This window comes from Chroicocephalus ridibundus, chromosome 5 (genome assembly GCF_963924245.1).
Source record: "Chroicocephalus ridibundus chromosome 5, bChrRid1.1, whole genome shotgun sequence".
Lineage (NCBI taxonomy): Eukaryota > Metazoa > Chordata > Aves > Charadriiformes > Laridae > Chroicocephalus > Chroicocephalus ridibundus.
The window spans coordinates 55848932-55865130 of NC_086288.1; the positions used below are offsets into that span (position 1 = coordinate 55848932).

The 16199-nt window shown below is 43.9% G+C and overlaps 2 protein-coding genes across 7 annotated transcripts in view; one reads left to right on the forward strand and one right to left on the reverse strand.

Annotated features, from left to right (window-relative positions):
- The window catches only part of EVC (EvC ciliary complex subunit 1), a 56831-nt gene extending 50485 nt beyond the window's left edge, over positions 1 to 6346 (reverse strand). For both annotated transcript variants that reach the window (XM_063335438.1, XM_063335437.1), the window contains exons 1-4: positions 6028 to 6346; positions 2641 to 2751; positions 1054 to 1137; positions 292 to 524 (exon numbers count right to left, since the gene is read on the reverse strand). In XM_063335438.1, the coding sequence (XP_063191508.1) occupies positions 292 to 524; positions 1054 to 1137; positions 2641 to 2751; positions 6028 to 6198 (599 nt within the window). In that variant the 5' untranslated portion in view covers positions 6199 to 6346. The remainder of the gene's footprint in view (positions 1 to 291; positions 525 to 1053; positions 1138 to 2640; positions 2752 to 6027) is intronic.
- Positions 6267 to 16199, forward strand: part of EVC2 (EvC ciliary complex subunit 2) — an 82705-nt gene continuing 72772 nt past the window's right edge. For 3 of the 5 annotated variants that reach the window (XM_063335432.1, XM_063335434.1, XM_063335433.1), the window contains exons 1-2: positions 6268 to 6584; positions 9665 to 9719. In XM_063335432.1, coding sequence (XP_063191502.1) covers positions 6402 to 6584; positions 9665 to 9719 — 238 coding nt within the window. In that variant the 5' untranslated portion in view covers positions 6268 to 6401. Of the gene's footprint in view, positions 6585 to 9664; positions 9720 to 16199 lie in introns of all 5 variants that reach the window. The other 2 variants (XM_063335436.1, XM_063335435.1) reach the window with 1 other exon arrangement.

Below are 16199 nucleotides of genomic sequence, written 5' to 3' on the forward strand. Positions count from 1 at the left end.
GGGGATCTCTGTATCATGACAGTGATACACCTTTTACGAGACTGCTTTTGCCGAAGTTGTGATTCCCAGAATCACATAAAGAACAAACTGGCTTTCAATATACAACATGATGCATTTCTTCAGTCTCCCCAACCACTTTTTAGGGTTACAAGCAGATAGTCCTGTCTTTATGTGGTGAACGTATGTATTCAAGCTCAGCCTTTGGTTTACACCAGACCTTTCATGATTGTCCTGAAAAGCACTGGGGCATGGCCGGAAATGACCAAACGGGAGGGCAGGCTTACTGCTTACCTGTCACATGTTAGCACTTCAGGGAAGCTGGTCACCTTGAGGAAGGCTCGAGCCTGAAACCTGTCATCGCTTGTTGTGGAATGTATTGTTGTGGAGGAACTGCAGTCCTCTTTGTCTCCCTGGCTAAGGGAACCCAGGCTGCCTGATGTAGATGTCTCCATGACCTGATTAGGCAGAACCGCCTGCTTTGGATTCTCATGCAAAGATGGATTGGATGAGCCATCTGCCAAAGGCTAGAGTCAAAGGAAATTTACAAGGTCAATTAATACAACACAATAAGGAGATAAACATCTCATCAATTCCCAGTGTTTGCTTTCAAGAGAAAAATTAAACAATATACAGAGCAAAAGTGTTTCCACATAAATCAAGATTCATCATACTGACAGATTTCTGCATTGCCCAGAAAAGCAGTCTTCTGTTGTAGTTATTTGCGCGGTGTATATTTTCTTATGGACGGGCAGATCCTTGTGCGGTTTTTCTTATGTCTCCTTGTACAGACCCAACTTCCATTAATGTTAATGGGAAGAAAAGGTCTCTTGACTAGAGTGAATATTGACTGGACACCACGTAAAGCAATGCAGGTTTCAGGGGGAGCTGAAAGCAGCTGATGCCTTACAGAATGAGCCCCGAGTCAATGGACTATAAACAAAGATCCCTACTAAGCAGATTGGCAGTAAGTTTTCTTCCATTACTTGACTCTGCAATTTACTCTAACACAGAATGATTGTCATTAATTTTTACAAGTAGAATCTAAAACCTTACCCTAAACTTCTGATTGATGGGATAGATCACTTTTGCCTTTAATGCAAATGCCGTGATGTTACTGTTCAAAGGAGACTCACTTTCCTGTATGGAAAAGAACAGAAAACCATTTGGGAATAGCAGAAGACCTGATGGTTGTTCACTGTAAGTATTGCATGCCCCTTTTGGTTACACAACTTAGAAATTCCTATCAATAACTAACTTTTAGTGGCTGTTTCTGCTTTCACGCAAGAAGTCTTCTCATAAGACTCATTCAGAGTATGAAACCCAGAAAGAGAACTCTCTCGTTACCACTGCTCCAAAATGTTTTTACTCCTGCAAGGGAAAACAGGCAATAGCTGGTATTCACAAGCTATTTTCATTTTGGTCCTCCCCCGCTCTTTAGCAGCAACTAAAGATTTCACATGAGAGACTGAAATTATCTTAATAATAGAAACTGCTAACAAATAAGCTGCACAGATATCATCATGGCTACAAATTCTGACTTTCAATTTAAATAAAGAAACAATAGATCAAACAAAGCCAGTCATCATTTTTTCCAGGAAGAACTTTTATAGTACAACCCTTACCTATAATCTAGAGAAAATACCAATGTTCTTCCAAAGAACTTTTTTATAGATAATGCATTCTTTTCATACAATCTGCTATATCACGTAATCTGACTTTCTGCTCCTCCTCTTTCCTAGCCACTGCTTTATGCACTGGAACAATGGGATAATCAGCTTTGTTTTGTGAGGTTATGTATGGCTTAATAAAAGGTTGGCTATAAGCAACAGATAGAATGTTTACATCCAAGCTTTGGGAGAATTCCTATTCTAACTTTTTTGGTTTTATCATATGAAATGAAAGAATCTGATTTGTCAAAACACAATTTTCTTTATATAGATTTTTATGGGAAATATCAAAGCGCTAATAGAGTCTAAAAATAGAAATGGAAAGAGAAGAGCAAACTACGTCATTCATGACTCTTTTATCATTGCACCTTTTCATCTCTATTTCATTTATTTCCAGAAGTCATTTTTGGATTTACTGATAAAGTTAAAAGCATGGGGTCAGCATGGAAAACACTTGCTCATACTAAGCAGTCCCACTGCTGCGGTACATATTGAGGGACAGAAGCCGACAGATCCGTCGCTCTGCAATGGCTGGAGGTCAAGCAGCTCCAGGCCGAAGCCGTAAAGCCGTATCGCAGTGTGCTAGAAATAACACATCTTGCTTCTCAGCAGGCATGAGTAATACACAGTTATTATTAATACTGTAATTACAGTATTATTGCAATATGTAAGGTCTCAGAATGAAAATACCTGGTTTTCTGAAGTATTCTAACTTAACTAAAAGCCTCTTCCATCTATGCTTCTTCATGAACTGTCAATTTGATGCTAGTAACAGCAAAAGATGCTGGGAATTGGAACAAATGAATAGGAAAAAAACCCACTTCAGTAGTTAGACAAATAGGTGTGAGAAAGTCTCCTCAAATAACAAGGTTACTTCTTAATGTATTATAAATGAGTTAACGTGTTTGAGAAATATACAATGTTTTGCTACATGCAGCAAGACGGACATCCACCACCAAGAGCAGAGCTTTACCTCCAGCACCATTTCCTCTTTTGATGCATAGGGTTCTGCTTTACTTTTCATGACTGTGTGCTCTTTTTCATCAGAGTTGAAGCTTTCCAGAAGTCTCTGGGAATCGTCCTTCTGAAATTCCAAGAGAAAACAGATAAAATATAACACTGAGATCATGCAGATTCACTGGAAACATCTTTGACAGCAGCCTGGATACATTCATGCTTCCATGCCAAAAATTATTTCAGTATTAGTTGGAAATTTTGGAAAAATTTGGAAAAAAAGAAAACACCGAGTATTTTTGCTCCCCTGCTATAAGAAAAACTTCCTAAATGAAGTTTTATGTGTGGGAAAGTTCCTGTCAGGAAGAAATAACCATCAGAAAACATTCACCATCATCCTTCCCCAAAAGCAGCCCGTATCATTGGCCTTTACTTCCATGAGAAACACACAGAGCCACTGGTATGGACACAGACAGTGTGGGAACAAAACCTCCTGCTGTACACGCTCCTCCCTGAGCACTAGGTAGACCAAAAAATAATACTAATGTTGGTCAATGCATCCAAACATGGCATTGCAAGGAGTTTTTTGGTGAAGATGGCAGCCACCTTACCTCAACTACTTTTTAAATTATTTTCCAGGTTTTCAATTCACTGACTGCTTTCTGATGCAGTCTAATATATGGCTGCAGCCACTATGCATGTAACTGTCTTATGGAAAGACTCTCCTTGAATTATTTGGCCCCTTAGTACATAAACTAGTGCATTTTCTCAGAATACAGAGAGCTGCCCAGCCTTTGAATACATTTCATTCCTTATGACTTGCCTCTGTCACCTCTCTGGAACTTAGATGCTCAATAACACAGACCCTATTCTTGGGTTAGCCTTTAAGATGTAGTGAACTGCAGATGCTGGTTCCTAAAAATCTACTGATGACAAAGGAGCAGCTACCAGTCTTCCTCAGCAATCTTGTCACTTATTTGTCCCAAACCAGAAGTTCACAAAATTCAGGTTGAATGATGGGGACTTGTGGAAGTAGCCACGTTGAGTTCACCACTGTACCTCACACCATAGCCGAAATAAGAATTTGCTTTTCTCGACTTGTTTCTACAAATGTTCATAGTCATCCAGTATTCATTTTCACTCCTTTATACCTCCATCACTATAATTTTAAAAGTATTTTAATTTTTCCAGGATTTGTTTCTTTCCTGCTAACATTTCTAATCTCAAAAACAATCTCCATTTGTTTTTGTCCTTTGTTATTTTTGCAACTGAAGTGCTACTGAGCTCCCCTTTAGAGCATTAAGAAGTTGAATAAAACTAACTGTAATTACTGCAACACTTCATCAAGCTAATCTACCAGAATACTATAATGAGACAAGCTCCAACACAAAGGCCCACAAGAGACTCCAGGCAACGCCGTACTCTAACAGGAGTATATTATCAATAGAAATGTATTACAGTACACTACATGGGCTGAAGTTGCCATGGTAAATGTTTCTTCTTAAAACTATCCCAGTGCGTCCTATGCACAGATCATCAATAAGGCACTAAACTGAATGCATCCAAGTCCAACAGATTCAGGCTGAGATCTATAGAAAGTGATTAATTGGGGCTGAGTAACAAATGCCGGGGGCTTACAGCTGCTTCAGACTCCAGGTACTTGCCCTGCCTCCCATTGCAGGATAACTCAGCTGCTTGGGAAGGAACATAGCACACTTCAGTAAAGTGTCCCTGCTTTTATGTTGGATACAGAAGGCTGTAATACATGCAGTTCAGTACCAGCTACACACACGACAAGCTTGCCCCAGAGCATCTGTGGGGCGGGCAGCACGAAGAAGGAACAGGCACAGACAGCCTAAGGTAGCCCTGTTTGATTTGGGAAATCAGACCCATAGGATACACCCTGCCCACCCTGCAATGTGCTCTGTATGTGCCAGCAGGCAGTTTATTTTCCTTTCAAAATACACGACTCTTCTACAACAGCAGCATTGATCTTAATGACATTTAAGCACCTAAATGCATCTGAAGATCTGGGCCAGAAAGAACTGACAGCTTCTATTTCCTATTGACATAACTGACATAAAGGATAAAATTGTACATGGCTATATTTGAGTTGGTAGTGTCAGTACAATAAAGATACCACCTATTAAGGCAGGGAAAATGAGCAATTGAATCAGAGAGGCTTGCACTTGCACAGGATGCATTGATCCAGCATTTGAAGTGCCTCCATTATTAGGCTAAAGCACGATTTCAAACAGAGTTTCAAACCTTCTACTTAAAAGCAGTTGGGAGCAGGAGAATTTTTCTCTTATGTCATGTTTAATGATGACCAACACTAGCAGATATGTACACGCAGCAGAGCTGTTATAGCTGAAAAAAGGTGTGGTTAAAAACCAAGCCAAACCAGACCCCCCACTGCAGGCTGGCAGCACGCTCTGCAGGGCTCTGAATTTCCCAGCTGCGCCAGCGCCAACCACTCCTATACCCAGTCAATCCAGCACAACCTGGGACTAAATGCAACAGAGGAAAGAAGCAGAAGTCAATAACAATTCTCAGAAAATATATCTGCCCGGTAGCAGTTCTGCGGGTATGTGCTACTTCTGCAATCCTCAAATTCAAACAATCACTTTATGTAATAAGGACATATGAACAATCCACTGCAGTCCTTAAAACAGCAAGGCGGGTATGTTATTAAGAAAATCACACGCTTTAGAAAACCCTGTTACGTTTGCATCAAGCAAACTGTCAGATGTGTTCTGCTTCCTTTATTTCTCGGGAATGTACATGTGTACCGCCAGTGCAGAGTTACTGCTGTGGGTTAGTACTAACATTCTGCTTGTGCTTACAAACTTTGAAACAAAGTTTCTAAAACGCTTTGGGAGTCGGACTGTTCTTACTGGTTTAGGAAATAAGTGTTTATTTTCAGTTATCTCACGAAGTTTCTGCACGCCGGCTACATCTTCCATTATCCCCCAGGCACAAGAAGTGATGACTACCAGTCACCTGTGCTAAAGGCAAAGGCCAGCAGCGCAATATTCACAACGCATAAACACTTAAACCGGCCTCTCTTCTGAGTCACCCCGTTTGTTTCAGCGAATTTTTAAATTAAGGAAATAGTAAAACCTTTTCCAACAGAGGTGAGCCGGGCATTACGGGGCTGCCCACCTACCACCGGGCTGGCCCCAAGCCCGCAGAGAGAAGCTCACCGCCGGCCGCGCCGCTCGCCCGACGGCCCCGGGGCCGGCCCGGCGCTCCGGGAGCAGCTCAGGCAACGCCGGGCCGAGCCGCCGGCACCCCCTGGGCCCTCCGCCCCTCATAACCCACTCCCGACTCCTCCACGCCGGTGACCCCCAGCCTCCCCACGGCGGAGAAGGCCAGCCACCTGCCTGCCCCCGGCCCCGCGTACCTCTCTCCGCCGGCGCGGCCCGAGCGCGCAGCGGCAGAGCAGGGCGGCGGCGGCGGCACCCAGCAGCAGCCCCAGCAGGACGGCGGGGGCCAGCAAGGCGGGCAGCGCCTGCAGCGAGGGAGCCCAGAACTGCAGCCCCACCGCCCGCAGGCAGACCCCGGCCGCCGCCATCGGGCTCGTCCCGGCCCGTGGCGCGGAGAGGAGAGGGGAGGGGAGGTCCCGCTGCTCGGGGCCCCTCCGCCCCCCGCCCTCGCCGCGGTGGGAGGAGACCGATGGCGGATGGATGCGGCGGCTGAGGCTCGGCCTGGCTCGGGGGCAACGCCTGGAAAGTCCCCGCGGCGCCCTACGCGCCCGCGGAGGGGCCTCCCGCCGCCATGCGGAGGCTGCTGGCCGGCCTGCTGCTGGCGCTGCTCCCCGGCGGGCCCTCCGCGCCCCCTCAGCCCCTCGGAGCGGCCGCCTGGCGCGCCCGGGGCTGGGGCCGCTCCCCGCCGAGCCCCGCTGAGGGGGCCGGGGCGGCGGGACCGCCCCGGGAGCCCGGCGGTCGGACGGCGGCTGGGGTAAGGGCGCTGCGGGGGTGGCGGGTCCGTCCCTCGGCGGGGCGGGTCCGTGGGCCCGGGGCGGCTGATGGCGGGCGAAGGAGAGGCCCCGTCTGGGGTTTGGGGGAGGAGTGGGGGCCCGGCGGGGCTGCGGCGGCTCCCCGGCTCTTGGGCTGGGGGCGGCGGCCCGAATAGCTGCCAAGGGGTCGGTGTGGTGGGGCCCATGCAGCGGGCCACATGCCCACCATGGCTCCGCTTCCCTCTTCTTCCTGAGGAGAGGCACTGGGGGTTTTTTATCTGGTCACAGCACCCTTGCCCTCTGGGGTCGGCCCAGCTGGGCACAGCCCGGTTAGCAGTGCCACCGGCGGCTTAGGATATACGGCTTCTATTTTTCGTTCTTTCCCCTTATCTGGGTATATATATGCCAATCTGCCTCAGAATGCGTCAGCATCATTTTCTTTTGCCCATGTGGAGAGCACCTGGCTGTGTGCGGTGGGCAATGGAGGGTGGCATGAACGATGGTTTGCGGTGTGATTGCAAAAAGACTGATGATCAGGAAACAGTATTGCAGGAAAATGAAAGGAAAAAAAAACAAACACCAAAACCAACCACCTAATTTTTCCACCAGATAAATAAATTAATATAAAACTTGGGAAAATGTCTGCTGGCAATATTACTGCATTAAAATAATTACTTTGGAAGCATGGTGCGAGTGCTGGCCCATAGAATTGGCACTATTTGCCGATATGGAGCCCCTCACGATGCCCTCTGGTATTATGGATGCACTCTGCAGCAGCGTGGAAGAGTTGTGCCGAATATCCAGACTATATTTTCCAGTGCAGACTACTGAGAGCTGAGTGTCAGATAAGGCAGAAGAAAAAACAAGGAGTGATGTAATATCATTTGTAGTTGATGCACATGGATGCATGGATGTACAAACACTGTAGATTTTTGTGCATGAGCTGTTGTAAAACCACAGATGAATGAATGCCTGGAGTTTGTGGAAATCAGGAGCCATTTGTACACTGATTTCCTAGGAAGTAGAAAATAAAGCTTGTTAGCTAGCAAGCCACATTTTCTGCATGCCTTTCTGCATGCTTAGAACGCTGTCTACTTTTGTTGCAGGCTCATTTACAAAGGAAGAGTTGACATTTAACATTCACATTCATATATATGCTGATATAATGTGTAAGAGTAATATTTGGGATTTGTATTTATAAACAAGATTTATTTCAACATGTAACGTAATAGACCATTGAACTGAAAGAGGGTAGATTTATATTAGATATTAGAAGAAATTCTTTACTCTGAGGGTGGTGAGACACTGGAACAGGTTGCCCAGAGAAGTTGTGGATGCCCCATCCCTGGAAGTGTTCAAGGCCAGGCTGGATGGGGCTTTGAGCAGCCTGGTCTAGCGGGAGGTGTCCCTGCCCATGGCAGGGGGATTGGAACTAGATGATCTTTAAGGCCTTTTCCAAGCCAAACCATTCTATGAATGCTGTTTTATATTGTCATTGGTGTTTTACTCTGGTGTTATTACATCCATTTAGTGTACTGGTACACATTTCCTTAATGCAGATAAGGCTCTGGACTGCTCTAGAAATATCTGGGAAAGGTTAATTCCCTTTTAACATGTCATGTCTATTGCTGCATATACATATGCATATATGGAAATACATATCTGTATATATGTATCCATCAGGCAATTTTTTGTTTAAGTTTGACACTGGAGTTTCTTGTTCTTACATTTTTGTCTTCTTGAGATGATCGGCTACTCAAAATTCAGCGTCATATAGGTTGTTTAACCAATAACAAAAAACTAATAATGCCATTAGAGAACTTTGGCGTAACTGAGTTTGTGTACGAGAATTCTGGAGTGCAGGGAGAGCTATACAACAAGGTATTTGCAAATAGCTCTGGTGAAGAGCTCAGTCCCTGGGATCTCCCAGAGCAACATCCCAGGGCTGCTCAGTGTGCTGCATGTTCCCACCTGTGTTCATTTCTCTGTTCTTTCACTTCCACAAGAGTTGCCTCCAGTCCCTCATACACTGTTTTCCAGAGCAGCATCCACTTAAAACCCTGGTCTCCTGGTGCACCCAATTTGCCAGACGTCTTGTTTTTTCTGTTATTTTGAGGGAAAGTGCCCTGTCTGAAGTGAGAATTATTTTCACACAAGGTTAACTAAAGTTACAGCTCTAGCAATAATCAAAGTGACGGCATCCCTGAGCAGGCAAAGAAGAAAATTGCCCCTAACTTGCTGTACTGTAACAACAGTGGTGTTGACATAAGTCAGTACTTAACATTACTCACATGCAGTGCTTGGGAGCAAACAGAAACAGCAAGCGTGGGTCATGTCACTCAGCAGACTTAGAAGATCGCTGTTAATCAGCCAACATTCCTAACTCTGTATTATCTCCTGCAAGGAAGCATTTTTATTAAATGAAAACTTGCTTGTATGACTACTACATCTTGATCAAAACACTGGGCATTAACAATCCTTAAAAATACTGTTTTCTTTTACTGCCGTTTTAGAGCTGTGATTTCTGTAGCTATCTCTGTGGTCTGGGCACAGGTGGGAGGCTGTCACAGATTGCCTCGTAAGCAGCAGTTTTTATCCTGTGGTCCTTTTGGAAGGCTCCGTGTCATTTTCCTCTGAAGGAAAAATGAGCGTAATGTCAGTAGATTTGATCATCTAATATGGACACATTCCTGCTGACTCCTCATGATCGTATTTTCCTGTGTCCTCAAACCTGTCTTTGAAAATGGCAAAGAAAGATTATTTTATAAGAAATTAAAAGGAAACCCTTCTGCTCCACTATTGTGCAGAGGCTCAGCCTGGTAGTATGAAGTGTAAGTACAGCTTGAGCCCCAAGTGTGCGTAGCCATACTGGGAGACAGCAGAGCCTCACACTGCGTGACAAGCTGTGGGAGACCTCTAGAGCTGTGTTGTGTCTCTCCTGGTAGTTAATTCTGAAATTCGAGGCTTTCTGGAACAGTGTTCTGTCTAATTGTAAAGCATAAATTCAGAGTAAAAGTTCAATATTGGACATTTATGAAAACAGTTCTTTTTTTATAATTGCTCTTTTCTGTGTTAACTTTAGGTTACTGAAGATAACCTGTGGCTTCAAAAAGAGATGGGATGTCTGGGAATGACAGGTATGTTACTGTTTTCTCTCTCTTTTCAGCGCTGGGGGGTGTCCCAGGACTCCCAGGGCATGGGTGTGAAGGTGGGCAGGGGACTGGAGCTGTGCCCTGGTGGCCCACTGTCATCAGTGGGACTCCTGATCCTGGGCCACAGGGGGGTGTTTGCTCAGAAGTTAGGAATAGGGTGCTCTAGGCTCCCTAAACAGCTCATCTAGAGTGAAGCCACTGTGAGAAGACCTTAGTTCATACCCTGCTCTGAGTCATTTTCAGGAGGAGCCCTTTTTCCTCATTAAACACAATGACGTAGGGGAGCACCCTCTGATACCCAGCATTCCCAGTGTTGTGGAAAACCCATATTACTTAAAGCTGATCAAGACCTTGTTCCTTTTCAGAAGCTAACTTATTCTCGATGCATTTACTAACACTGTTGCAAAACCTACTCTGGAGGTTATTTTCAATGATTACAATGTAATTACAATAGCTAATATATTTTGTCCCGGACCATGTTGTTAAGATCTCATACACGTAGGGGGTCTGGAAGTGCTGCTGTGATGCTTATACTGTTTACAGCCAGTATCAAGTATACTTGTCACTGATCTCAGATACACCGGGCATCTCCAGTGATAGTTGCCTAATCTGATCAAAATAGGGTACCCCTATACTTAGAGAAGTCCCTTACGGCTTGGAGGAGCTGCATCTTAGGGCTGACTACCACAGGCTCTTTGTGTACATTTGAACAAATCGCTTAGTTTCCGAGTCTCTAGTCTTTATTTTCTTTATGTGTGTATAATAAATAGAGTGCTACCTCACCCAAGTGTAGTGGAGATGAGTATCCTGAAAGGTTATGACATCCTCATACAGCACATTAACGGGGGCAATGCAGTGTCTGAAATAGGCACTGCCCCCCCGCCATGGCTGTGATTCCCCTAAGAGATGATTTCATAACATGGATTTGCCAAGAAATTACACGCTCTGAAGCAGTCATCTAGTGAGATGCCTCTAATTTCTTTGCCCTGTGCCATGGCTAATTCACAAATGAGTTTATTAATTTAAATACGAAAGCAAATAATTCAGATTTGCTGAGCTTCCTTGTTTTTTCCCTGTATTTATTCAATGTCATCTTTGCTACTCGCATCTTGCTTTCTGATGGGTTGCAATTTATTAATGTACCATCCACTGAGAGAGGAAATGCATTCAATTCTTTAGCTCAGAAGAAGCTTCTGGCACTAAAGAAAAAGTGGGGTGATAGGAGGATTTTGACAAGCAATATCTTTTTGTTAGTGGTTGAAAATAGTGTGGCCAGGAGGACTTGGGAAGGGATCGTCCCTTTGAACTCAGCACTGGTGAGGCCACACCTCGAATACCATGTTCAGTTTTGGGCCCCTCATAACAAGAAAGATGTTGAGGTGCTGGAGCGTGTCCAGAGAAGAACAACGAAGCTGGTGAGAGGTCTAGAGAACAAGTCTTCTGAGGAGCGTCTGAGGGAACTGGGATTGTTTAGCCTGGAGAAAAGGCTGAGGGGAGACCTTATCGCTCTCTACCACTACCTGAAAGGAGGTTGTAGCGAGGTGGGTGTTGGTCTCTTCTCCCAAGTAACAAGTGATAGGACAAGAGGAAAGAGCCTCAAGTTGCACCAAGGGAGGTTTAGAATGGATATTAGGAATAACTTCTTCACTGAAAGGGTTATCAAGCATTGGAACAGGCTGCCCAGGGAAGTGGTTGAGTCACCATCCCTGGAGGTATTTAAAAGACTTGTAGACACTGTGCTCAGGGACATGGTTTTGTGGTGAACTTGGCAGTGTTAGGTTACTGATTGGACTTGATGATCTTGAGGATCTTTTCCGACCTAAGTGATTCTATGAAACCGCCATTTTGTTAGGAGGTAAATATACGTGTTAAATGAGGGGCTGCTACAAGCACTGAATTTTATGCTTGATTTTATAACTGAGAATTGTCCCATTGTAATAAACATGATTTTTTAACATAATTAAAGCTAAGTTTTTAGTGGCTTGGTTAATCACGGTCCTAGACTTTTTATTTCTAAATGAAGAAGTTCTCAGTGAAAGTAGCGAGATGGAAACTTCTGCATAAAACCTTTGTCATGGAAAATGGCAGTGTGCTGAAGTGAAACAGCTTGTGGCAACACACTGATCTCAGGGTTTCTGTTGAAAGCTTTTTCAAGTTGTTTCTGGATCAGATGAGAAACAAGCAATCCCAGAATAGCCCTGTGGTTGGGGAACACAATGGATTTTGGAGACTTATGTTCAAGTCTGCTCTGACTTACTCAAAACAAGCCTGGAAAGTAGATTTGTTTTGTCTTGTTGATGCCCATAGTTTCTTTGACTTTGTAGCAAGAAAAGCTAATGGCAACATTCAAAATTGAAATACAGTAAATTACTACCTTTGCCTGTTCATTGTTGTGTGTAATTGAAAGGGCTTCAAATTGGATCTTGTATCCTGGATGGTTTTCAGGACAGGGAATAAGTCAGAACAATAACAAAAATATGTAAGCAAGTATGTTTAACTCTTTTCTTCCCCACTGAAATAGAGCAAGATTGTTCTAGGCTTTGCTGATAAATTGCGTTTTTTCCTCTCAGTGTCAGGTGATTTTTAATTCTGAACGCGACATTTCACAAACTTGTCAGAGTCTTCACTTTCCTGCTGTAATTTGGCATGTTAGGATGTGTTGTAAAGGTACAGGAGTCTTAAGGACATACTGGAGTCTTTGCTGCAAACCTATTGCAGCACTGTTTTAATTTTGTATCATCCTATTTAGTTGACGTGGACAAGAATAATCGTCATGCTAACTTGTATGAAGAACAAATAAAGCACTGTAGTGTTGTACTTGCCCTTTTAATGGTGGTCCGTCTGTGCCACTAAAACATTCAGGACTCAGCCCATTTACTCCAGTGGTGAAAGGACCTATAGGAGAGATGGGGAGGGATTCTTTTTGAGGGAGTGTAGTGATAGGACAAGGGGTAACAGTTTCAAACTGAAAGGGGGGGAGATTTAGATTAGATATTAGGATGAAATTCTTTACTGTGAGGGTGGTGAGACACTGGAACAGGTTGCCCAGAGAAGTTGTGGATGCCCCATCCCTGGAGGTGTTCAAGGCCAGGTTGGATGGGGTTTTGAGCAGCCTGGTCTAGTGGGAGGTGTCTCTGCCCATGGCAGGGGCGTTGGAACTAGATGATCTTTAAGGTCGCTTCTTGGAACTAGATGGTCTTTAAGGTTGCTTCCAACCCAAACCACTCTATAAGTCTATGAAGACTTGTGCTTTAGCACTGAAGGTCTCTGTCATTACACAAAACTAATTTCTTAGTAAAAGACAGTATGCTGAACACAAACAGAGGACAGTTTCTTTTCTTAGATACCTGTCCTTCTACTCCCAGCCCTTACGAACACAGACCCACTGTTGCCATAGTCTTCACATGGTGGGTGTTGGTAGGTGTGATGCCAAAATGTTGTACCAGGTCGGATCCTCTCTGTATTTGCGCACCCTGAGCAGCAAGCAAACGTGGTGAGAGCTGGGAGTGGGGAGCTCTCCTGCCTAAGTTTATTGCCTGTGCCTTGAGTGTGGCTGCTGGAGGTCCAAAGGAGCAAAAGGTCACCACCCAAAGCAATAGTGCATAAACTCAAGAGCAGGAAATGGGGACCTACCTGGGGACCATAGCAAAGAAAACTGAACAGCATTAAATAGCAGAGACTGTTCTGATCAACTGAGCATTTGTCATTTCATCGCACTGCATATATGTGGGACTGAGTGAATGCTATAGTAATATGAGTGGTAAAACATTACACCAATCTTCCAGCAGTTTCACCTATATTAATATTTATTTTCATGTTTTCATTTTGTAATTCAATACAAAGCCGACCTAGCAGCACTGGTAATTAGCTAGGAATATGCCGTTTAAGACAGGGTTCTGGCATATCTATTTATATTGGCTTTATGGAGGATTAAATCATGGGAAAATGTTTTAGTAACATGCTAATTAAAAGTTAGATAAAATATTTAACAACTTGATAATACATTGTAAAAATGTAGACTGTTTATTTTGTGTCATTAAGGAAAACAAAGCAAAGAAAATTTCCTCTTGAAGATGGTGATATTGTCTCACATCTCAAAAGAAAGTAAAATTACTGCCTTTGATGAACTGTTTCGCTTGGTATCTTTGGAGATGTTTGCAGAAAAGCCCCAGATGAAGCCTCATGCTCTGCTGGTTTGCTCGCTGGGAAGTGTTTTGGCCTGAGGCATTGTACCTGGTGAGTGCCTGGTGGCAGCCTGGCCAGCCCAGCCGAGAGGGGGCTGTTTGGACTGTAAGTAAAGCTGAAACCGTTACCCTGCTTTGCAAAGTTTCCCTTTCGAAAAGGAGTGGGAATAGTTTCCGTTTAGAAACTAATGGAAGTGAAGACCATGCAGCTCTGATAATGGCTTTTCTGAAACAGCCAGAAAAGTGGCAAAGGTTGAAGCTGTAAAAAGAAAAGAGAGTAGGGGGAACAAGGAGACGGCAGAGTCAGAGTCAGAATTAGGAGGCATCTCTGAGGGGACACTGACAATGGTGTGCTCGCACTTCTGAGCATCAGGATATCCAAAAGAAAGCTCGATGCTTGTTAGTGGAAGGCCTCAGGAGTCAAGTATTAGTCTTTTCCAACCTCGGATGAATCTATTTGTTAAAAAAAGGCAATTTCAGAACAGAAATCTAGAATAGATGTGAAAACCACAAAATGTGTGATGCCTGTGCTGTCCTTTCTCAGATATTCAGCATCCAGCTTTTCAAGAAATCATCAACCATCTACAATCCATCTAGGACCTTATCTGAAAAGCAACAGCATGTGAATTGATAAATACAATTATTTTGTCTTGATGCTAAGAGTATGCAGCAAGTTATGTGTAAAAGCAGTTACGTTCTTGTAGGTCAGCTGGACTAAACTGTATAATGTGGATCAGGAAAAAATATTTAACTGACAGTCGATAACTACAAAAATAATGAGATAGAAGAGTGCTGCTTTTCTGTCAAGGGAAGTCAGGGTATTATAAAACAGTCTATATTGCTAAAAATTAATAGGAAGGATGAGAAGAAATCTGGAGGAAGGCAGTGGCCCATGTTGTTGTATGGACGTGTGTCACACTGATTGAATCTATTAAAGCAAAACCTTCCACTGACTGCTGGGAAGATACAAGTGAATTTGCAGAAGTATCTTTGTAATCATCATCAACGCTGAGGCAGCTTAACATAATGTCAAGAACCTGCAAAATCCCCAGCCTCCAATTACTGATGATGGAGCAGCCAAATAGCAGCCAAATAACATGCCTGGAGACTTCTGCTGGGATCTGGGCATGTTATCTTGGGATTGCAAGTGATGACAAAGCACAACTTGAAAACAGACTCATCTGTGTAATTATTAATCCAGAGATTTATTTGGAGTCAGAGAACATGATCAGTTAATTAAATTGTTTACTGTGGACTTGATACTCTCCAGAGGGGAGTATCAGGATTTGCTGCCACATGAAAAGTGCAGTTGGGTGTGCTGATGGAGATGTCGCGCTGCATAGGGCACAAGAACAAAAGATATTTTATGAAGCAATTACCCCTTTCTTGTTGGCTGACCTCCCTCATCCAAAATACGTAAGGAAATGATCAGCTAAACAAGGAGCACTTTCGAGGTAGTAGTTGTTCAAACCAGCCCATACATTTTGCCATTTTGACTTCTGACTCTTACAAAGCCTACAAAGAAGCACCATGTCTTCAGTCAGGGTTTCTGTTTACTGTAAAGGAAAGCGCATCTCCAGTAGTCTGTCAAAAAACCCGAAAAATAGGATTGGTGCTCCACCTCCATAGGAATGGGGGGGCAATTGCATTAATATATGAGACACAGCAAATGTAAAATGAATCTTTTTCAATGTTTGGATATATCTATACAAAACTGCAAAGGGGCTTGATTCAGTAGTCAGAACACAGGTTTAGAGCCATTGGAAGTGGGATATAGTATGATACTTGGATCTGCTGGGCATTGCCATGGCCAGGTAGGCTCAGACTGGTAGCCAGCGGGTCTGTACTGCACTTACAGTTCAGCACTGGTGTCATCCTGAGTGATTTGGGCTGTTGCTTCATCTTGAAACAGAAATGTGCCCTGCATGACTACCCTGAAAAACTTCTGACCCCAAAGATATGCAGGCATTTGGTATTACAATTACACACATTACTGTTCCCACCAAGTTTACCTGTTATTTTTGCAGTCCCTAAATTAGTCTGAGTCTGTTGCATTGTTTAACAGTGGTTTAAGTATTTAAGTTAAAGAAGTGAATTAAAGCTGATTGTAAAATATAAACAGCTAGCTTCTCCTGGCCCATATATCCACAATTTTCTCCAATATAAACCACTCCCTCCCAAATAAAAAGCGTGCTATTCCAGCATGGGAAGACAGTGAAACTCCCCAAGATACACGTGTCCGTCTGGGTTCTGTAAGCAGTAGGACTGCATCTCATTCATT